Below are 24867 nucleotides of genomic sequence, written 5' to 3' on the forward strand. Positions count from 1 at the left end.
GGATGGAAGGTCATTGAAGCAGCTGAAGACAGTTGGGCCTCGGATACTATCCTGAGGAACTCCGACAGCGATATCCTAGGATTGAGGTGATTGACCTCCAACAATCACAGTCATCTTCCTTTTCTACTAGATATGTCTCTGATCAATGGAAAGTTTTCTCCCCATTCCCATTGATTTCAGTGATGCCACACATGGTCAAATGCTGCCTTGATGTCAAGGGCAGTCACTTTCACCTCAACTCTTGAGTTCTGCTCGTTTGTCCATGCTTGGACCAAGACTGTAATGAGGTCAAAAGCTGAGTGACCCTGGTGGAACTCAAACTCTTGTCAGTGGGCAGTTCATTGCTGTGCAAGTACAACCTGATAGCACTGTCTGTGACACTCTATTACTTTGCTGATGGTCAAAAGTAGACTGGTGGAGCAGTAATTGGACAGGTTGTTTTTGTCCTCCTTTCTGTCTACAGGACAAACCTGAGCAATTTTCCACCTTGCCAGTTAGCTATCAGTCTTGTCGCTGTACTAACAACTTGGCATGGGGCATGGAGCACAAATCTGAGTCAAAGTGTGTGTGTGTGCGTGTGTTCGCTCCCCTAATGGTGGGGAGGGTAGGCATCCCATTGACGACTGTACAAACACTAATTATCACGGCATTATAGATGTGTCCACATATTGTTGCTATAATGTATAGCACAGTATTTATTTAGTGTTAAGACTCAAGTATTTCATTAAGTTAGCCTAGATCCTAAGTTTTACATTTGATTTTGGCTTGGTGAGCATCAGGTATTTCATTCCAGGTAGGATTCAAGTGACCCACCAGGAAGCTTTTATCAAACAAAGTGTATTTCACAACACAGTTAAAATATACCAAAGATTTAGCATAACTTTTACCATTTACAAGACTTAAACATGACACAATATATCTCCTAACAGCTAGCTATCTTTTGTTCCAAAGTAAACACCATCCCACTGACATACAACCTTTTTCAGTTTTAGCACAAAAACAAGTATGCTCACATGATGCTGGATTTTCAGCTGTGTAACACCAATGGACAGAAAACCAGGTCAGCTGTTTGTCGAGAAGGATATATCCTGAAAACAGCCAAACTTCAGAGAGATAAATCCAGTCTCTAGCGGTTTCCACACGCAACACTTAAAAATAAAAACTCCAACTCCAGAGAGAGAAGGAAAAACTACTGTTGCTTCTCTCAGCATTAAGCTGCTTCTGAAAATGAAACATGGACTGAAATGCTGTGAAAAATAGCTGTCCTCAGTCACTTGACATGACCTGTCAATCACTCCCAAATCAAGCTCTACTCAGCAATCCCAAGGGACCATTAAAAACCACAGAACACTGCTTTAGTTTAGATTAAAATCAACATGATATCAATTATACTGCCTCCGTAACAATAAAGGACACCGGCTACAGATAACACGGTGCCGACAAAACATCCTGCAGAGAAACATGATTAAAATACATTTCTTAAAAGGCACAGTATCATCATATTAGTTTCTCCATTTCCATATGACCCACTATAAATTCCCCATTCTCTGCCTGCAATGGGCTCACATTTGTCTTTACTAACATTTTCTTTTTTGCATACCGATAGAAGCTTTTACAGCCCCTTTTCATGTTCCTCACATTGTATTCTATTTTCTTGCTCTTAATCAATTTTTTGGTTCTCCTTTGCTGAATTTTAAAATGCTCCTAATTGTCAGACTTACTAGTTTTTGGCAACTATATGCCTCTTCCTTTGATCTATTAGAATCTTTAATTTGTTAGGCATGATTGGATCACTTGGCTTAAAGTTGTAAATTTGTTGTAAACTATGTATTAATTCTTCAAATGTTAACCATTGCCTATCCATCATCTTATATTTTTAATATAACTCCCCATTCCACCTCGGCCAATTGCCACTCGCACTTTTGCCGTTTCCTTTGTTTAAAGATCCTGGTTTCAGATTGAGCCTCATCGCTCCCAAACTTAATGTAAAATTCTATCATATTATAATTCTAATGGCTCCTTTAAAGAGAGATTTCTAATTAGCTGGTTCCTCAATCTACAGTTCTCGAAATCCATTGTTTATTTATTACAAAGAACAGTACAGCACAGGAACAGGCCCTTTGGCCCTCCAAGCCTGCGCCGATCATGTTGTCCTATCTAGACGAACCGCTTGTATCCCTCTAAGGGTTGTTCTCCCCGGAAAGACGGAGGTTGAGGGGCGACCTAATAGAAGTTTATAAAATTATGAAGGGCATAGATAGGGTGAACAGTTGGAAGCTTTTTCCCAGGTCGGAAATGACAAACACAAGGGGTCACAAGTTCAAGGTAAGGGGGACAAGGTTCAATACAGATATGCGGGGGACGTATTTTACACAGAGGGTGGTGGGGGCCTGGAATGCACTACCAAGCAAGCTGGTTGAGGCAGACACGCTAGGATCATTTAAGACTTATCTAGATAGCCACATGAACAGACTGGGAATAGAGGGATACAAACGGATGGTCTAGTTAGGAACACATGATCGGTGCAGGCTTGGAGGGCCGAAGGGCCTGTTCCTGTGCTGTTTTGTTCTTTGTTCTATTCCCCGTCTGTTCATGTGTCTATCCAGATTAGTCTAAAATTCACTAACGTATCTGCCTCAACCACCTCATTTGACAGTGCATTCCAGGCCCCCACCACCCTCTGTGTAAAAAGAAACTTCCCCTCACATCTCCACTGAAACTTCCCCCCCCCCCCCCCCCCCCCTTATCTTGAACTTGTGTCTCCTTGTAATTGTGATTTCTGCCCTGAGAAAAAGCTTCCAACTGTTCACCCTATCAATACCCTTCATAATTTTATAAGCTTCTATCCGGTCTTCCCCTCAGCCTCCGTCTTTCCAGGGAGAACAATCCTAGTTTATTCAATCTCTCCTCGTAGCTAATACCCTCCATTCCAGGCAACATCCTGGTGAACCTTTTCTGTATTCTCTCCAAAGCCTCCATGCCCTTCTAGTAGTGTGGTGACCAGAATTGGACACAGTATTCCAAATGTGGCCTAACAAATGTTTTATACAACTGTAAATAATTTGCCAAATTTTATACTTGATGCCCCGTCCGATGAAGGCAAGCATGCCATATGCTTCCTTCACCACCTTTTCCATATGTGCTGCCACTTTTAAGGACCTGCACACCCAAATCTCTGTGTGTCTATGCTCCTGATGATTCTGCCATTTATTTTATAGCTCCCACCTGAATTGGATATACCAAAATGAATCACCTTGCATTTGTCCGGATTAAATTCCATCTTCCATTTTTCCGCCCAGTTTTCCAGCCTATCTATATCCTGCTGTATTCTCTGACAATCTTCATCACAATCCGCAACTCCGCCAATCTTAGTATCATCCGCAAACTTACTAATCAAAACTACGTTTTCTTCCAAATCATTTATATATATATATATTACAAACAGCAGAGGTTCCAGCACTGACCCCTGCAGAACACCACTAGTTACAGACCTCCATTCAGAAAAACACTCTTCACCGCTACCCTCTGTCTTCTATGGCCAAACCAGTTCTGAATCTATCTAGCTATTTCACCCCTGATCCCATGAGATTTAATCTTTTGCACCAGCCTGCCATGAGGGACCTTACCAAATACTTTACTAAAGTCCATGTGGCCAACATCCACAATCCTTCCCTCATCAATCATTTTTGTCACCTTAAAAAACTCAATTAAATTAATGAGACACGACCTCCCTCGTACAAAACCATGCTGTCTATCACTAAAAGAGCATTCAGTTCCAAATGTGTACAGATCCTATCTCAAAGAATCTTCTCCAATAATTTCACTTTCACTGACATCAAGCTCACTGGCCTATAATTACCTGGGTTATCCTTGCTACCCTCCTCAAATAATGGGACAACATTGACTATCCTCCAAACTACTGGGACCTCACCAGTGCCCAATGAGGAAACAAAGATTTCTATTAGAGGCCCAGCAATTAAATTTCTTGACTCCCTCAGTAATCTGGGATAGATGCCATCTGGCCCTGGCGATTTGTCTACCTTAATGCTTTTTAATTCACCTAACACTTCCCTCGTAATGATGACTTGTTCTAAAGAGTTTGCACACCCCTCCGAGACACTATGTATCGACCTGTCCCTCTCCTTTGTGAATATCGATGCAAAGTACTCATTAAGGATCTCACCCACTTCCTTTGCTTCGACGCATAATTCCCCTCCTTTGTCTGTGAGTGGACCAACTCTTTCTCTAGCTACCCCCTTGTTTCTAATGTATGTATAAAATGCCTTGGCATTCTCCTTAATCCTGTCTGCCAAGGACATTTCGTGACCCCTTTTTGCCCTCCTAACTCCGTGTTTTGAGCTTTTTTTCTACTTTCCCTGTATTCTTCAAATGCTTCATCTGTTTTTAGTTGCCTAGACTTCATATCTGCATCCTTTCTCTTTTTGACTTGATTTGCAATTTCCCTGGTCATCCATGGTTCCTGAATCCTGCCTTTTCTGTCCTTCGTTTTCAGAGATACATGCTTGTCCTGCACTCTGATCAACTGCCCCTTAAAAGACTCCCACATGCCAAATGTGGATTTACCCTCAAAGAGTCTCTCCCAAACAACAGCCTCCAAATCCTACCTAATCTCCCAATTTAGCACCTTAACTCTAGGACAACACTCGTCCTTTTCAATCAATATCTGGAAGCTTACGGAATTGTGGTCACTATTCACCATATGTTCCCCCATTGCAACTTTGATGACCTGGTCGGGCTCATTCCCTAGTACTAGGTCCAATATAACCCCGTCTCTAGTTGGACGATCCACATATTGTTCCAAAAAACCTTCCTGGACACACTTAACAAATTTCTCATCATCCAGACCCCTAGCCCTAAGGGATTTCCAGTCAATGAAGAAAATTAAAGTCTCCCACCACAACAACCCTATTATTGCTACATCTGTCCAGAATCTGCTTACATATCCGTTCTTCAACTTCCCTTGGGCTGTTGGGAAGTCTGTAGTACACTCCCGTCATAGTGACTGTCCTCTTCCTGTTTCTGAGTTCTACCCACAGTGTCTCATTACATGATTCTTCCAAGGTGTCCTCCTTCTGTACAGCTGTAATATGTTCCCTAACCAGTATTGTATTGCAACTCCCCCACCTCTTTTACCTTCCCCTCTGTCTCTCCTAAAACACTTGTATCCTGGAATATTTAGCTGCCAGTCCTGTCTCTCTTTTAACCAAGTCTCCGTTGTCGCAACCAAGTTCCGCGCAAGAATCAGGCTCTAAGTTCACCTGTCTTACCTGTTATACTCCTTGCAATGAAGCAGATGCATTCCAGACCTTAGTGTCACAAGTAGGCTTACATTAACACCACAATTAAGTTACAGTGAAATTCCCCTAGTTGCCTCACTACGGCCCCTGTTTGGATACACTGAGGGAGAATTTAGCATGGCATTGCACCTAACCAGCATGTTTTTCGGAGTGTTGGGGGAAATCAGAGCACCCAGGGGAAACCCACGCAGACACTGGGAGAACGTGCAGACTCCACACAGACTCACCCAAGGCCGGGAATCAAACTTGGGTGCCTGGCACTGTGAGGCAGCAGTGCTAACCACTGTGCCACATTGTGTATTCATTCCATGAGTTTGTCGTCCTCGGTATTAGTGCTATTTATATTTGGGTAGTTTGAAATGATGTGTTACACTTGTTGCATGCAGTTCCAATTTTCTGATTTACACTGTGTTCTGCATTACTATTTGGTGTCTTATAAAAAAAACTCTTAGTAAAATTTGCTGTCCCTTGCTGTTTCTCAACTGCACCCAAACTAATTCTACATCTTAATCTTGCAATCAAATATCCTTTCTTACTAATGTACTGGTCATATCTTTTATTAATAGTGTGACACCGCTCCCTTTTCGTTTTTGCCTATCCTTCCTCATATTGAATACTCTATGCTCTGTCCCTTCGTGCCACATTCTGATGACCATTTCCCTTATTGCTAACCTGCTCTCGTATGTTCTCCTTTCCCTTTAGTGTATCACACCCTCTTTCAACCCATACTACTTAGTTTGAAGTGCCCTCTACTGCCTTAGTTATATGACTCACCGGAAACTGGTCCCAGCACAGTTGAGGTGAAGATCGTGCAGCAGTTTAGCTCCCACTTGACCCAATACTGATGCCATTGTCTGAGGAATCAAAACCTATTTCTCCCACACCAATCACTTAGCCACACATAAACTCTAATCTTATTTGCCATTTGCTTGTGGCTCAGGTTGCCTTTGAGATTCTGCTTTTCAATTTAGCCCATAGCTGCTCATGGAGTCCTACCTATATATTTGGTACCTACAGCCACTTGATCCTCCGCTTGCATTGCAAGTTCTACTCCAACCTGGAGCAGATGTCCTAAACCCTGGCATCTTGCAGGCTACACAGAATTCTGAACTCTTGCTCTTGGCTGTGGAGAACTATATATCCCCCTACTATCTCCATGTTCTTATTACTTTACCTCCTACCTGAATGATTTGTGTTATGATGCAGTGGTCAGTTTGCTAATCCACCCTGCAGTTCCCACAGTCATACAGGTTGCAAGCACCTCAACTTTTTGGACAATTGCAATGTTCCTCCACTTCTTGAATTCCCTTGCTTGCAGTCACACCCTTCTGTCCCTGATTACTAACCAGAATAGAAGACCCATCCTAAGCAGTGCGACTGTTTTCTAGAACAATGTGTACAAGTAACATGGACCCTCCCTGATGTGTCACAGATTCTGCACCTCCATTACCAGCTCAATAACCTGAGCCAAAGTTCCTCAACCCACACAAACTTCCTGCATACATGTTTGTCCTGGATCACATTGGTGTCCAGCAGCTCTCACATCTTGCACTCAAAGCACATCACCTGCCCTACATCTTAATTAACTCATTATTTTCTTAATTTATTTTGAATTAGATCAGTGCCTCTTCTCATCCCACTTACTGCACTAATTTAAACTTCAATAATACAATAAATGCTATGAGTTAAGAATAAAAGAAATAATGGATTCACTCGTTTCTTTCTTCCCTCTTGCCAGTATCTCTCAATTATTTATAAGGTGGGTGTTCTTTAAAAGTTTGCATTTTTCTAAATTTGAGCTCCATACAGACCATTCCCAACAGCAGTTTCTCACCAACTAGTTGACTTGTGGTTTCCTGTGAGGTCACCATTTAAAAATTTTTCTCTCAAACTCATGTCCTGGAAGCTGAAGCTGCGCTCCTCCGCAACTCCTCCACACCTCTGTGTCTCTGCTGCTGCTTCTCCTGGCCCCGCTCAATCAGTTAGGTGCCACTGTAGTCTCGCTCTTTACTGCCCTCTCTGAAGCCTTGCTCTATACAGCCCCGCTCTCCTCGCCGAGGCCCCGCTCTTGAGCGAATATAGAACTAGGGGCCACTTGTTTAAAAAAATAAGTGGTCGTCCTTTTCGGACATAGGAGGAAACAATTTCTCTGAGGGTTGTGAGACTTTAGAATGCTGTTCCTCAAAAGGTTGTTGAGGGAAGTCGATTCAAGATGAACAAGGGCTGAAAGGTTATCGGCAGGAGGCAGGAATGTGAGGTTAAAATTAGATCTACCGAGTGGCCTACTCCTACTCCTAATTCTCATGTTTGTGTTTTCTGCTGCTGGAATGCCTAGGACAAAGGGACATAAACTTAAACTCACCGCCAGGCCATTAAGGAGAGAAGTTGAGAAATACTTCTTCATGCCAAGAGTGGTAGAAATGTGGAAATCTCTCCCTCTAAGCTGCAGATGCTTGCTTATACTTTTTAAACCTGAGATCAGTTAGAATTTTTGCTAGCCAAATGTATTGAGCGTTTCTCAACAATGATCTCATTGGCAAAACAGGCTTGAGGTACTGACTGGCAGACTGCTCAAAGTAGTGCTGTAGAGTTCGGAGGATAAATAGATCAGAACTAAACTGAAACATGCAGCACTTTTTTACGCAAAGTGTAGTTGAAATTCTGCTCTCACCCTTGTAAAAAGGCTGTGGATGCTAGGAGAATCAGAATTTTTAATTTTGAAAATGATAGATTTTTGTTGAGTAACGGTGTGAAATATGGAACAAAGATGGGTAAATGGAGTTCAGGTGCTAAACTACCATGATGTAATTCAGTGGCAGACCTGGAACAAACTGTTGAAAGGTATAAAAAGATGATCTACACCTCTCATTTATAGAACTTTCCAATACTTGCCTTTCACTTCCCGGAGTGCCCCATGTACTACGATGCCGCAGTGCTGCAGTATATCATTCCTTTCTGATACTCTAATTATCTATCCACCTCACTTATCCATGTACATCTTCAATAACTCAGATTTTTGCCACCTGAGTGTTCTCTTTTCTTCTGGTGTGCCTATGGGTGGTCACCCACTTCCCCCTTTCTGCATTATCCCTGTATCTTGAACTGTCCAGCATTAACATAAGCACATAACAAATTGGAGCCTATTGTCCCTTGACCCCACCACCATTTATTAAACCATGGTTGAACTATTATATCATTGCCTTTGGTCATTTTCTGGAGAATTTAGTCCAAAATACCCTTGTCCTCTCCATTGTTGGTAGTTGCTAATTAATGCTGAAGTACCTACTGCTTTCACTCCAAAACAATCAAGTTCTGACGCTGCATGCAAATACCTTGCTTCTGTATTTGTCCTCCATGATGATTCTCACAGACATTGTAATAAACTAACAGAATCTAATTAGTGATAGCCTGAACCTCCTATAGCACCAAACTCTCTCAAATGATCATCCCCCACGCACACCACCGATTGAAGACCTGAGACGGTTATAATTCACACTTCTGGCCTCGCTCTCCACTAGCTTTTTATCATTCTGTTAAAGCAGGTTAATGCCTGGAGATGTGTATCTGTCAAAAGATTGCACAAAGACCAATTTGGCAGATAACCATATTTCAGGAGCTTGGCTTCAATGCCAACTGTTAGTTTTGTCTTGAACCAAAGCAGTAATGTTTGTAATGTAAATCAAGTGCTGGAAAGATTCATCAGATAATGCAGCATCTCTGTAGAGGGGACAAACAGAGTTGACATGTCAGCTAGATGATTTTTTTTCATCAAAATTGACAAAAGGTTATCGACCCAAAGCAATAACTCTTTCCGGTATTATTGTAATGTTTGATGGAATCTACTTTGTTTTGGACCATTTTATGTAAAAGTCTTCTTGCTCCAGATTGAGATTGTATCAGTAATTTTTATAATCTTACAAGTACATGGTTTTGGATGAACACGAGATATCGTGGAGTTTGGGGGGGTGCAGATGGTAGGATTGGTGTGGCTATTGTCTGTGCGGATTCAGTGGGCCAGGGGGTCTTTACTGCGTTGTTCAATTCTGTAACTCTATGACTTTATAAGTTTGTGAGGATGGAGGGAAGTGAAGAGGTTAATTAAGGAAAGATTTATTCAGGACAAATTACGTTTAAGTAATTTACTTGAGTTTTTGATAGAGAAGGGTGATGAGGGCAAGAATATTGATGTGGTTGAAATGTACTTTTGAAAGGTGTTTGTGGGAGTGCTGCACTATAGGCTTGTGAGCAAAATTAGAACTCATGGAATAAAAGGGATAGTAGCAACATAGTTATGAATTTGGCTGAGTGACAGGAAACAGGGTAGTGGTGAATGATTATTTTTCAGTCTGAAGGAAGATTTGAAATGGAATCCTCCAGGGCTCAGTGTTAGGATCCCCCAGCTCTTCCTGATGTATATTAATGACCGAGACCTTGGTGTATATTTTGCAGGCAATTGAAGTATGGGGAAAGTAGTGTACAAGTTCAAAAGGACATAGTCGAGTTGATGGAATAGGCAGACAAGTGGCAGATGAAATGTAATGCAGAGAAGTGATTCATTTTGACAGAGACAATATAAAATAAAGGATATAATTTTAAAGAGGATGCAGAAGCAGAGGGAACTGGTGTGTACTCTTTTGAAAAAGCAAAAATATGGGGGACCGTTCTCAAAAAAAAACTTCAAAGGAAACTCTAAGTAAAACAAATGTCATTTCTGGGGGTGATAACGCACCCCAGTCCCCCTGGAGTCCACTAGTCGTGGAGGATCTGGTTTGTATCAGCACAAATAATTCAAGGTGGCAGGACAGGTTTGTTCAATTGTATAAAGGAGTCAAAGAGTATAGGGAGTAGGCAGGAAAGTAGAGCTGAGCCACAATCAGGTCCACCAGTGGTTAGCACTGCTGTCTCACAGCGCCAGAGACCTGAGTTCGATTCCAGTTTGGGTGACTGTGTAGAGTCTGCATGTTCTCTCCATGTCTGCGTGAGTTTCCTTCAGGTGCTCAGGTTTCCTCCCACAGTCCAAAGATGTGCAGGTTAGGTGAATTGGCCATGCTAAATTGCACTTTAAGTGTCCGAGGATGTGTAGATTGGGGGGATTAGTGGGTAAATGCATGGGGTTGTGAGGATTGTGTAAGTGTGTGTGTAAGATGCTCTGTTGGAGAATCAGTGCAGACTTGGTGGGCCCGAATGACCACCTTCTGCACCATTGGAATTCTATGACATGTTCCATATCCATTCAACTGCACTGAGTAAGGAAGCAATAATGGGTTCCTATAGATCTTCCCTTGTGGCTACCTCTTTGTCAAGCATTTTATTAGTTTGCAACCATAAGTTTTGTGTTCATGGAACTATTTTTTGATCCAGTTAGCTAATAGTCATGCTTCATAATCCTTTCATCTTTGAATTTATAGCCTTATATGATCATATATACTTAATTCAAATGTTAGCTATTAGTGACTGCAGCTTTTACCAATTTGCATTTCAACTTCAAGGATAGTATACACTCCACCATGGTGTCCACGAGCAATATTAGTTACCTTTTCCATTTGCTTTGATGTTTTTGCCCTCTGATCTATATTTCATTGTGCACTTGCATGTAACAAGGCATAAAAGTCCAAAATTTATTTATCCTGAGCACACTGAAACACTCCTAAACTTGCAGCAGAATCAAAGCATTAATCTATACGTGGGAGATGAAATAGCCTTTTGGTGAGGTATATAAATGGTGCCACTTGAGTTCAAAGCTATGAGCATGACCTGACTGTGTTTGAGTTTATTCAGTATGATATCTAAGTTCTTTGCATGGATCTGAGATTTTTACTATGCTGTTGTCATCAATTGAACTTCCTTTATCAACCTATATACTAATCAGAAAGGGTTGCTTGGGGTCAAGGGAAAGAAACACCTGTCTCTCTCTTCCCCTTTGCTAGAATCTGAGATCAAACCTTGACTGGACAGTGAATGAACAGATTACAGCTCTCAATCTGTTTGTGCGCAAGGGGCCGCAGGCATTGTTCTAATATCTTTTAAAGGCATAATTGAAAAATGAGTTGTCCGGCATAGAGATAGGCCATTGATTGCCAGAATCATGGAGTTACACGTTCTGGAGCTTTCCTATACTCCCTCAAAATAGAGACCAGCACTCTAGCATAAATTAAACATTTAAGGAAAGAAAAAGGCAAGTAGAAATTTTAGGCAATCAATAGCGTCAGCTGTCTATCTTATTCAACAGCACAAATGCTTTTAACTGAACAAAAAGAAGAAACCAAGGCATAGGAAAATTATTTTTCAAGAATGCATTAGATAACTCATAAAAAACCTAATTGTGCCAGCAAGTAAGCTTTGTTAGGCAACATTAGTAATGCTTCCATATAGAGAAAAAAAACTACTCAACCAGAATTTGCAGTTATAATGACATAACTTGTGGTATTCACCATCATCACTCTGCAAAACTGAAGGCAACTCCTGGCATCCATGCATGCACAATTAAATAGGAAATCTGAAAATTGCTGTCAGTGAAGCTCTGCTCCTCCACAGAATATACTGTTGCAGTTGTTGTCCGTGCAATATGTACAAAAGCACAGATTTGGCGTGTGTACTATTTTAGCTGTTTAAAAAAAACGATGAAAATGTGGAGTCTTACAGGAGTAACTGAGTATTTTTATGACATGCTAACACACAATTACTTTTAAACAACCTCTCTTGCCCAGAAAGGCTAATTTTACACATGTTGCACATTTCCTTCAAACAACATTTGAAAGATGATTGTTATTTTCTTTTAACATTTGAAATTTCTGCTTCTCTCTTAATCCCATGTATGCACTCCAATCGTTATCTGGCTTTCTGCCCAGTCATTAAAATGTGAATTATATTTCATGCTCTTCCTGCTCTGAGGCTACTTCAATGTGATTGGCTGGATACCATACTAAATTCAAAGTGACATCAAAATAGAGGAGCTCTAAGCTCTGGAGCTAGTTACATCATGATGGGCAGCTTTTTCAAGTTCAGTGGCAAGCACTATCCTTTCACTGCTGCCCACAAAATCAAGCCCATTTAAAAATTGTGGGTTGAAGGTGAGACCATAAAACCTTGAAGGCAAAACAATACTTTCGGTTGTGAATTCTCTCGGTATGCCCACTTGCAAATAATGCCATAATTTAAATTTGACAATATTTTTATTCCATTTAAAAATTAACATTTTTGGTGTGTCTTAATTCCGGAAACAGTTTTGCTTTGGCTTGATATTGAAAACAAATTTTTTCTTAATTTCCTATGTAGCACTGCTGAAGTGTTGGAAGTTATGACATTGCACAGGTGTATTTGGTGGGAAAAATGTAGGTGGGGGAAACTGGTGAAAAAGTGAATAATGAACATTCTTAATTTTTTCAGCTTTGGCTTATTAAATTTTCTTCTGTTTCACAGCGGATCCTCTAGTTGGGAGCATAGCAACCCAATATTTGACCAACAGAGCAGAACATGACAGGATAGCCAGACAGTGGACCAAGAGATATGCTACATAAATTGCATCACTTCCTGTATTGTGAAAAGGAGCAGGAGGCATTATTTACAATGTGCAACAATTCTTTATAGCCTTTACAATACGGACTTCTGTGTATATGTTATACTGATTCTAATCTCTGCTTTTATCTTTTGAAGATTGGGACAAGCCCTGTAAAAGGTAAAAGCTATTGAAGTAGATCTTTGTAGCAGTAGATTAGTTATGTTTAAATGCCTACTTGCAAGTCTGCTTCTTTGGGATATCAAAATGTATTTTGTGATGTAAAAGGAAAATGTTCCTCAAGTCAACCAAATATTATGGTGCATTTTAGCCTAATCCATTATCTGTATGAAATCTATGATAGCTGTAGATTATTAGAATTTTGGCATTCGTATTAAACCCAGTTCCATTTCCGATCATGTGGTACATGCTGTTGTGAATCTGTTTTACCTTTTTGTCAATTTGTAATGAAGAGATTTCATTTAAACCTTTGTAGCTCTAAATAATGAGCACCTGATGTATCATCTCAAAACACAATAAACTGTTTCCGAGGTTATTTATTTATTTTATATTCAGTGTGTTATTTGGTTGGGGAGTAATATAGCTTGTGTTATATATTTAGCTGTTGTAATTGCAGAAATCAGCATCACTGGATAACAAATAGAGTTGCAATAAGAATAACTATCAAAAATGACCATCCTTTAGGGTAAACAAATCAGGTTTTAATAAGTAACAAAATGTTATGGTACAGATTGTTGACAATAAGTAAATTGCAGTAGATTAGCTTAAGCATGCAGTTATACTGCCACTTTTTTGTTGACACAACAGAATCTGGTGCATGGTGTAATTTGGAGAACAAATCCCAATCTATTTTTATGATGTGCTATTAGATTGTAATAATATGAAGAATCAGGTGCTCTTAACTACTTTGCCCTAATATAGTATGGTCTCAGGCTAAGGGTAGTACATTATAGTAGCCACTATGCATTGCAACTTATTTAGGACTGAACATGTATAGGTGGAAAACGGAGGGGAGGCTAATGGCAAACAATAAATGCAGTTAAATTGATTAAGGAATTTTTAGTTTTCTAATGTAATTGTAAACAAATAATTTTGTTGAACAATGCAACCAAACTGGAAAGCAGAATTGCAATTTGGACTAGAAATGTATGTAGCTCCTCTTCAAAAATAAAACTTTTTATTGGATTTCACATAGTGCTGTCACCTATTTGTCTGATGTCACAGCCTTTGCTTCACCTTACCTCAAATAGTGTTTATTTCTGATTAGCATAATTCATTGGTAGCGGCTGAAAAACCTCAATGGTATTTTTTTCTGGATAGCCATCTCATATCTGTACTGCTTGTCTACGGCCCCAACACCTGGGGGATACACACCTCAAATGCTGGTACAGGAAAACAAAATTGGCTAAAATGATCATTGTCTATTAAGTTAGCTAGTTTGTGAAAACATCCCCTTGTCTATAAAGCAAAGCACTTGCATTTAATGAACTGATAAGAAAAGTTACCAATCAGCAATGACAAAATACCTCAACGTTATGTTTTCAATAACAACAATCTGGAACAAAATTGATGAAACAATTTTTTTCCAACTGCTTTTGGCCTGCAGTTTCCCTTCCTTCCTTAGGTCAGTTAATACAGCTCAAAATAATTTGTAATACAAAAAACACTAGTCCTGAAATCGGCCCCAACTTAAAATTAACTACTTCATTTGAAAAGTGTCTACCCTCTTGCATCTTGTCGAGCTCCTGTTGACATTTTTAAGTTCAAGAAGGAGGCACTAAAATGAAACTACAGAAGCTAGTGTGAATCACAACTCATGTGATGTGAAATCTATGGAGAAAATTGTTTTTATAAATAAGATGCAAGTGCAGTTTGTAATATGGTTTACACTGTTAAATAACAATTTTGCACTGTAGGTGAGATTTTCAATGTGTTTTGCGTGGATATTGTGGCCACGGAATCAAGTGGGGATAATCCTTTCTGATGTGCGCCTTTGCCAGAAATCTATCTTGGAAATGAGGATGACAATGTGCAAATATATGAAGGAGAGGAGACATCTTCGGAGGGAGGCAATAATGATTTGAAAAATACAGTTCTTTCAACAAGCATTTTTATAGCACCTTCAAACTAAAAAAAGTATCCTGAAGTATTTCAATTTAGAAAGCCCCATGTTAATCATGGGCCAGAAGATACATTTATAGGAGGCTTTAAAAGGTCATGGGCAAAGAAGCAATGCTCTCTGATGAAGGATCATCTTGACTCAAAATGTTGGCTCTATTCTTTCTTCACAGATGCTGTCAGACTGGCTCAGATTTTCCAGCATTTTCTGTTTTTGTTTCAGATTTCAGCATCTGCAGTATTTTGCCTTTTATCTTAGGATCTCTTAGGAGGCTTTTATAACTGAGATTTTTGAATTTGGCATGTAGAAATCTGGAATGGTTACAGCACAGAAGGAGTCTATTTGGCTCATTGTGACCATGCTCGCTCTCTGGAAGAGCAACGTAGCTAGTCCCACTCTTGTCCTTTTCCCATAAGTGCAATATTTATTATTCAGATACTTCAACTGTCTTTTGAAAACCCCATTGTATGCGTTTCCTTGACACTTTCATGGTACATTCCAGATCCTAACCACTTGTGTAAAAGAGTTTTTCCTCATGTGGCCATTACTACTCTTGCAATCATAAATTGCTGTACTCCAGTTCCAGAAGCAGTTTTTGTCTGTCTAGGTTTTGACCACCCACCCACCCCCCACCTCCAATCAAATCCCTTCACATCCTTTTCTAAAGGGAAACCGCCCAGCTTTTCTGACCTGTCCACATAACTTGAGATACTCATCCCTGAACTATTCTCATATATTGTTCTGGATCCTCTCTAAACCGTCTCATCCTCCCTAAAGTGTGGTTTCCAGATTTGGATGTTATACACCAGTTGAGGCCAAACCAGTTTTATAATTTCCGTGCTTTTGTATTCTTGTTTTTATTTATAAATTCCAGGATTCTATATGCTTTATTAACTGTGTTCTGAACCCAGTTTGTGCACATGTACCCCCAGTATTTTCTGATCCTGCACCCCTTTAAGAATTATGTCCTATGTTTTATATTGCCTCTCAATTTTCCTACCAAAATGCCTGCCGTGTGACATCCAGCTACAGCTTGTCTATGTTCTTAAGTCTATAAATATCTTCACATTTCGCAATACTTCTAAATTTGGTGTCATCTGCAAATTTTGAATTTGTGCCCTGCGCATCCAAGTCTAGATAATTCACATAGATCAAGAAAAACGGTGGTCCTAATCCCAACTGCTGGAGAACTTGGCTATACACCTTTTTCCCCCCATCTGAAAAAATAATTATTTACTACTTTTATTTCCTGTCTCACAGCCAACTTTGTGTCCATGCTACCACTGTCCTTTCTTGGACTTTAACTTTGCTGACAAGTCTATTATGTGGTACTTCGTCAAATGCCTTTTGGAAGACTGTGCACACCTTATCAACCCTGTTATATCATCAAAAAAGCTCATTTCTTTTCAAGTTTGTTGAAAATAATTTTATTTTAACAAATCTGTTTTGGCTTTCTTTAATTAATCCGCATTTGTCCAAGTGACTCTTAATTCTGTATCACATTATTGTCTCAGTTTTCCCACTACTAAGATTAAATTGACTGGCCTTTGGTTCCTGGAGTTCACCTTGTACCTTTTTTGGAACAAAGGTGAAACTTTTGGAATTCCAGTTTTCTGCGCCACCCCCAAGTCTAGCACCTCTGTAATTGTATTCCTTCCCTTAACTTCCTCCGGTACATGCTATCTTGTCCTTGTGGCTTATGCCCTTTAAATACAGCCAACTTTTCTAACACCTTTTCATCAAATTTTAGCCAACTACCTCCTCTTTCATTTGGTCTTGGACAGTATCTTTTTCTTTGATAAAGGCAGATGCAATGTACTCATTTTAGTACCTCAGCCACGCATGCATTGATGCTGTTTTTGATTGTTAATTGGCCCCACATCCTCTTCTATATTTATATGGTTATCAAAGACTTTCTGATTCCCTTTTAAACCAACTACCAGTCTTTTCCAATACTCTTTTGACCTCCCTAAGAAAAATAGCAAGTTGATGTTATCCAGTTTACAGATGATAGCTGAATAGGAATAGATCCAGGTTGCAGAACTGGGACAACCTGGAGATTGTTGGAGTGAAGATTTGGAGGCCTCTGAGTAAAATTATCTTTTGAGGCAAGCATGGGGTGAGGTAAGTAGTTGATGTGGATGAAGCAGAAATGGAAGTAGGCATCTTTGGTGAGATTAGGACTTGGGATTTGAACAGGGTAGGTTCAAGGGCAAAGGTACAGAGTTTTTCATTTGATGGATGTGGAGTGGGACGAGGGATGGCTTCATACATTTTGATTGTTAATTGGCCCCACATCCTCTTCGGGCGGCACGGTAGCACAGTGGTTAGCACTGCTGCTTCACAGCTCCAGGGACCTGGGTTCGATTCCCGGCTTGGGTCACTGTCTGTGTGGAGTTTGCACATTCTCCTCGTGTCTGCGTGGGTTTCCTCCGGGTGCTCCGGTTTCCTCCCACAGTCCAAAGATGTGCGGGTTAGGTTGATTGGCCATGCTAAATTGCCCCCTAGTATCCTGGGATGCGTAAATTAGAGGGATTAGCGCATAAAAATATGTAGGGTTGTGGGGATAGGGCCTGGGTGGGATTGTGGTAGGTGCAGACTCGATGGGCCGAATGGCCTCCTTCTGCATTGTAGGGGTTCTATGATTTCATAATGGTCATGCAATATAGCAATGCGGAGTTGTTTGAGAGAAACTTTGAGCATTATCACCATTCGTGCACTACTTGTGTCTACAGGTAATGAAAATGGAAGTGGGCCCAGAATGGAACTTTGATGCTATTGAAATGACTTGTGTGGGATTTGTGGTTTCACTCTAAGTCTCGAGCAAACGAGGCGAGTCCTGCTGAGGTAGGTCAGCAGGAGAGATGGTGCAAGGGAGTGCGACTGCCAAATGCTAGAAGTGTTTAGAATCACACGAAAGACACCACCATGGTTGCAATTGTCAAGAATGTCATGTGAGTTTGGCTTGAATGCCTCAGTGCTGGGGGCTTGGTAGAAAGTGAAATGAGAGGTTAACGTGCAGATTCAGTCGGCTGTTAGGAAGGCAATGCAACATTAGCATTCATGTCGCGAGGGCTAGAATACAAGAGCAGGGATGTACTTCTGAGGCTGTATAAGGCTCTGGTCAGACCCCATTTGGAGTATTGTGAGCAGTTTTGTGCCCCATATCTAAGGAAGGATGTGCTGGCCTTGGAAAGGGTCCAGAGGAGGTTCACAAGAATGATCCCTGGAATGAAGAGCTTGTTATATGAGGAACAGTTGAGGACTCTGGTCTGTACACGTTGGAGTTTAGAAGGATGAAGGGGGAATCTTATTGAAACTTACAGGATACTGCGAGGCCTGGATAGAGTAGACGTGGAATGTTTCCATTAGTAGGAAAGACTAGAACCAGAGGGCACAACCTCAGGCTAAAGGGACGATCCTTTAAAACCGAGATGAGGAGGAATGTCTTCAGCCAGAGAGTGGTGAATCTGTGGAACTCTTTACTGCAGAGGGCTGTGGAGGCCAGGTTATTGAGTGTCTTTGAGACAGATAGGTTCTTGATTAATAAGGGGATCGGGGGTTATGGGGAAAAGGCAGGAGAATGGGGATGAGAAAAATATCAGCCATGATTGAATGGCGGAGCAGACTCGATGGGCCGAGTGGCTGAATTCTGCACCTATGTCTTGAGAGAGGTGAATATGGAGTTGGGTGGGTAGACATCCTGGGTAAATGTATGTTGGGGAGTTGAAGGTGAGTAATTGAGCTTCTTTGTATCTTAAGAGCAACAGTTTTTCCAAAATGAACAGGCTGGTTTGAAGTGACATAAGAGGAATGCATAGCTTGTCTTCTGATGCCACAAATGCTTATGTAAAGAGAATGCATGATAATGATGTTAGCCATCAGCTATTAAAATGTAACTTTAGTGGTGGGTAAAAGGGTAATAAATAAGTAGGGCTTCTGTTAGATATAGTGTAGAAAGACAACGGTTGATAAGTTGTAGGCAAAATACTGTAGAAACAAGAATAGAAAATGCTGGAGAAACTCAGCAGGTCTGACAGCATCTGTGGAGAGAGAACAAAGCCAGCGTTTCAAATCTGGATAACCCTTCAGAGCAAGTTGTATTCTTCAAAAAAGTTGAGAACAGTTAGGGTAGGAAGTCTTAACTAAACTTTGGAGTAAACAACCACAACTGTTTACATGAAGACTCTTCATGTTGTTGCACCCTCATCCGTGATGTACCTTCATAGACAAAACATGGTGGATAAAGGGGCATTTTCTCTTCAACAGTTTTTCCAAAGTGCTCAAGAGATCCTAAAAAAGGACAATCTCTGTCTAATCGAGCTGATTACTCATATTAGTCAAGAATAAAGTCTGTTCTGTGTGCTATATTACCAAATGTCAAGTATTTGCTCAAAATGTGGTTTTGAGAGCCATAGATTTGAAGGGGATTGATGTGTGGCACTGGTATAATTGGTGTAGGTCTGTGGCCATGTGACATTTTTCACATATATTCACCCTGTATTTCAGGGATCCACCTGTGTATCAACAGATCTTTTAGTTTCACACTTCACTGACAATTTTATGTTTTAGGATTGTTTTTCCCCAACAACTTAATTTCACATTTATCAATCTTAAACTACTGCATTTGTAATGCATCTACCCACTTTGTTAACTGCTAAATCCAGTAGTTTCCTGCCCTTTCACACTTTCACACATCTCTCTTCATTTCATCATTATACTTCGAAGACTGTGAATTTAATACTTTGAAATCAATCTCTAATGTGATACTTCAGACTTTAAAAAGCATTTGTGATATTCATTATATTTGTTGCGTCCAGTTCTGGTCGCCACACTACCAGAAGGACATGGAGGCTTTGGAGAGAGTACAGAGAAGGTTTACCAGGATGTTGCCTGGTATGGAGGGTCTTAGCCATGAGGAGAGATTAGGTAAACTGGGGTTGTTCTCCCTGGAAAGACGGAGGATGAGGGGCGACCTAATAGAGGTGTATAAAATTATGAAGGGCATAGATAGAGTGAACAGTGGGAAGTTTTTTCCCAGGTCGGAGGTGACGAACACAAGGGGTCATGGGTTCAAGGTGGGGGGGGCAAGGTTCAACACAGATGTCAGGCGGACATATTTTACACAGAGGGTGGTGGGGGCCTGGAATGCACTGCTAAGCAAGGTAATTGAGGCGGACACTGGGATCGTTTAAGACTTAACTAGATAACCACATGAACAGACTGGAAATAGAGGGATACAAAAGAATGGTCTAGTGGGCACATGAGCGGCGCAGGCTTGGAGGGCCGAAGGGCCTGTTCCTGAGCTGTATTCTTTGTTCTTTGTTTTGTTCTTTTTTTTGAGATTGCCATGCCATTTAATTTGATGGATGATCTTCCTTCCATTTTCATATTCAGATCAGGAATGTACAAAGAAGCATGGGACATTTCATTAACCTCTCTTGCCAATTCAAGAAGCATCTGATTAACCCCATTTCTACTTCCTAACTTTCACACATCTCTCTTCATTTCATCATTATACTTCGAAGACTGTGAATTTAATACTTTGAAATCAATCTCTAATGTGATACTTCAGACTTTAAAAAGCATTTGTGATATTCATTATATTTGTTGCAGTCCCTTTATTTAAATGCTTGGCTGTTTGTATGACCTACTTAACAAATCCATGTTGGCTGTCATGATTAGCCTATAGGTTTAACTGTTATTTCACTGTTGTGTGATTTCTAGTAGTTACTTTATTTTGAGTTATTTTAAACTAGATTGTTCCCTAAAAGATAATTTGCATATAATGCCTTGGTTTTTTGCCTTAACTTAGAAATGATGCAGTCGCAATCCCTTTTAACGTACTTCATTGAATAACTGAACTCAATAAGTAGCCCCTCTCCCATTATAAAATCAGTACTTGAATAAATATTTAAAGCTAACCACCTTGCATGAAAGAGAAAAAGCATTAAATTAGATTTTTAAATTAGTAGCAGGGGTAGTCCATTCAGCCCATCAAGTCTGCTCTGCCATTTAATTAGATCATAGCTGATCATCTACCTCAATACCACATTCTCAAACTATCCCCATTTCTCTTGATGTCACTAGTATCCAGAAATCCATCTATTTCTATCTTGAACATGCTCAATGATTGAGCTTCCACAGCTCTTGTGTGGTAGAGAATTCCAAAGATTCACCACCCTCTCAGTGAAGAAATTCCTCCTCATCTCAGTTTTAAATGGTCTGCCATTTGTTCAAGACTGTCCATCTGGTTCTAAACTCAACAGCGAGGTATAACATCGTATTTACATCTTATCCTGTCACACCCCCTGTAAGAATTTTAAGTTTCAATGAGATCACTTGTCATTTTTTGAAACTCTAGAGAATACATTCTCAGCTTCCTTAACCTCCTCAAGACAATCCTGCCATTCCACAGATTAATCTTGTGAAATTCCATTGCATTCCCTCTATGGCAAGTGTATCCCTTGGATGAGGAGACCAAAACTGTATACAACATTACAGGTGCAGTCCACCAAGGCTCTATCCAATTGTAGCAAGATATCTTTACTCCTGTACTTTTTCCCCTTGCGATGAAGGCCAACATAACATTTGCCTTCCTAATTGCACTTGCATGCTAACTTTTAGTGATTCATGAACTAGAATGCCTAGGCTCTTTTGGACATCAACACATCCCAACTCTTCTCCATTTAAGTAGGACTCTACCTTTCTGTTTTATCTACTAAAGTGGATAACTTTGTACTTTTCATTGAATCTCTACAGTGCAGGAGGAAGCCACTTGGCCCATCGAGTCTGCACCAACTCCAACAGAGCATCCCATCCAGGCCCTACCCCATAGCCCCATGTATTTACTTGGCTAATCCCTCTAACCTACACATCTTAGGACACTAAGGAGCAATTTAGCTTATTCTCATTATACTTCTCATGTACTTGTTCATTCACTTAGCTCGTCCAAGTCCCCTTGAAGCCTCCTTTCATCCTCCTCACAACTTAAATTCCCACCTAATTTGGAAATATTACATTTGGTCCCCACAACCAAATGATTTATCTAGATTATGAGCAAATGTAGCCCCAGCACTGATCCCTGTGATGCCCCACTAGTAACAATTTCTGAGGATCGGGAGAAGTTTAAAATCAACAAAGAAAGAGCCGATAAGACAAAGGTAAGTAAATGTGAATGCAAGCTAGCGAGAAGCATAAAAGCAGACTGTGAAAACTTCTTTAGGTTATCTGAAAAAGAGAAGATTAATGAGGATGAAGGTGGGTCCATGACAGGCAGAGAGGGGAAAAATTATAATGGAGAATAGGGAAATAACGATCTTAAAAACTGAGAATGACCTGTTTATTCCTACTCTGTTTTCTGTCAACCAGTTCTCAATCCATAACAGTTTATTACCCCAAACCCATGTGGTCTAATTTTGTTTAATCACCTCTGAAAAGTCAAATAAGACACATCCCCTGGTTTTCCTTTATGCTGCAAGTAACAGCTCCCCCCCAAAAAACTCTTACCAGGTTTGTCAAACATGATTCCCCTTTCATAAATCTATGATAACTAGCCTTTCCAGAGTCTATAGAGTTCTGAAAGATGGGCCCCCTTTGCATCCACGATCTATAGTAATCTCCTTCAACACTCTGGGATGTAGCTCATCAGGTCCAGGGGATTTATTAACCTTTAATCCAATTAAATTTTCCTCTTTATTAATAGTTTCTTTCAATTCCTCATTTTCACAAACCCCTTGATTCCCTAGTATTTCTGGGAGATTTTCTGTACCTTCCTCAGTGAAGATAGACATGAAGCAATTGTTCAATTTCTCTGCTATTTCCCTATTCTCCATTATAATTTTTCCCTCTCTGCCTATCATGGGCCCACCTTTATCCTCATTAATCTTCTCCTTTTCACATAACCTAAAGAAGTTTTCACAGTCTGCTTTCATGCTTCTCGCTAGCTTGCATTCACATTTACTTACCTTCGTCTTATCAGGTCTTTTTTTGTTGGATTTTAAATTTCTCCCGATCCTTAGGCTTCCCACTTTTTCTTGCAATCTTAAAAACTGCTTCCTTTGATTTAATGCAATCCTCAACTTTTTTTGTTAGGCACAGTTGATTCATATTTTTGTGTTGGGTTTTTGTGTCCTAGAGGAATGTATACATGTTGCAGACCATGTCTAACTTTAAACACAAACCATCGCCTGTCTATGTTTAAGTTTTATATTTAATTTACCCAATCGACCATAGCCAACTTGCTCCTCATAGCTTCATAGTTTCGTTTGTTCAGATTGAAGGCCTTAGTTTCAAAATTAACTCACTTTCAAACTTAATATAAAATTTTATCATATTGTTTCCTAAAGGGTCCTTTACAGCAAGGTTGTTTACGAGCCCTTATATACAAAATCTAGAATAGCCTGATCCCCAGTTCATTCTTTAACATTTTGCTCGTCCACACTTGAGGAATTCATCCTCCACAGCATGAGCCCTCTTTAGGCTTATCCAATCTATAAATAAATTGAAGTTGCCCAGTATTACTGTATAACCCATGTTACCTGCAGTACTAACCTCTGATTTATACTATGCCCAATGTTACCACTATACTTTGGCCTATCAACAATTCCCAGCAATGCTTGCTGCCCCTTGCTGTTTCTTAGCTCCACCCAAACTGATCCTTTGATCTTAAGAGCCTCTCTCACTAATGTATTGATCTTGTCCATATTAACAGTGCCACCCAAATTCCTTTCCCTTTTTTGCCTATCCTTGCTAAATAATGAATATCCTTGAATATTCAGTACACAGTCTCGGTCATCCTGTAACCACTGTTGGGCAAACAGTGATTACATGAAAATAACAGAGAAATCCAAGAAGTTGGATTATTTTCTATATATTTTTAAAACTGGGAAAGTTTAAGTTGCTTAAAGTAGGGACAGCTTGGTTAGATTAATGGAATTAGTGTCTTTGATATGTTGAGAAGCTGAGAAGCACTACAACTAATGTTTACCTAAGGCAAGTTGGGAACAATGGGGAGCAGAACATGAAGGGATTTGAATCAGGTGTTAGAGATTCAAAGGAAAGGACAAGGTGAGAAGAAGGGTCATAAAGTAAGTGTACTTTGCATTTACACTCTCAAAACTGGACTCAAGAAATGAAGGTAATTAAATTTGACTTCTGAAGAAGTTAGCTCAGATAAGGGAAGACCAAAGGGGAAAACTGTATATAAAGAGATGATTAAACTGATGCAGGAGAGATTGTTTTCAGACTCCAGCCAACAGCAGTAAAAGCTGTTTTACCTCTCGGCGAGTAGTGTAAGTGAAGAAAGGCTATCTTGAAAAGCAAGCTGTTTGTTCTACCTCAGTAACATCAAAGAGATATAACTGCTTGGTATGTTGAGTGGAAAATCATGTCTCACAAACTTAATTGAGTTTTTTGAAGGGGTAACCAAGAAGGTAGATGAGGGCAGTGCAGTTGATGTTGTCTACATGGACTTTAGCAAGGCCTTTGACAAGGTACCTCATGGTAGGTTGTTGCAAAAAGTTAAATCTCACGGGATCCAGGGTGAGGTATTTAATTGGATACAAAATTGGCTTCTTGACAGAAGCCCAGAGGGTGGTTGTAGAGAGTTGTTTTTCAAACTGGAGGCCTGTGACAGCGGTGTGCCTCAGGGATCAGTGCTGGGCCCACTTTTATTTGTCATTTATATTAATGATTTGGATGAGAATATAGGAGACATGGTTACTAAGTTTGCAGATGACACCAAGATTGGTGGCATAGTGGACAGTGAAGAAAGTTATCTCCAATTGCAATGGGATCTTGATCAATTGGGCCAGTGGGCTGATGAATGGCAGATGGAGTTTAATTTAGACAAATGCGAGGTGATGCATTTTGGTAGATTGAACCAGGGCAGGACTTGCTCAGTTAATGGTAGG

General features: G+C 40.2%; 1 protein-coding gene across 2 annotated transcripts in view; it reads left to right on the forward strand.

Annotated features, from left to right (window-relative positions):
• ube2e3 (ubiquitin-conjugating enzyme E2E 3 (UBC4/5 homolog, yeast)) overlaps nt 1-13375 on the forward strand; it is a 161278-nt gene extending 147903 nt beyond the window's left edge. For both annotated transcript variants that reach the window (XM_078228509.1, XM_078228508.1), the window contains exon 6: nt 12738-13375. In XM_078228509.1, coding sequence (XP_078084635.1) covers nt 12738-12835 — 98 coding nt within the window. In that variant the 3' untranslated portion in view covers nt 12836-13375. The remainder of the gene's footprint in view (nt 1-12737) is intronic.
• The last annotated feature ends 11492 nt before the right edge of the window (nt 13376-24867 follow it).

The sequence above is a fragment of the Mustelus asterias genome, chromosome 14 (genome assembly GCF_964213995.1).
Source record: "Mustelus asterias chromosome 14, sMusAst1.hap1.1, whole genome shotgun sequence".
Taxonomy (NCBI): Eukaryota; Metazoa; Chordata; class Chondrichthyes; order Carcharhiniformes; family Triakidae; genus Mustelus; species Mustelus asterias.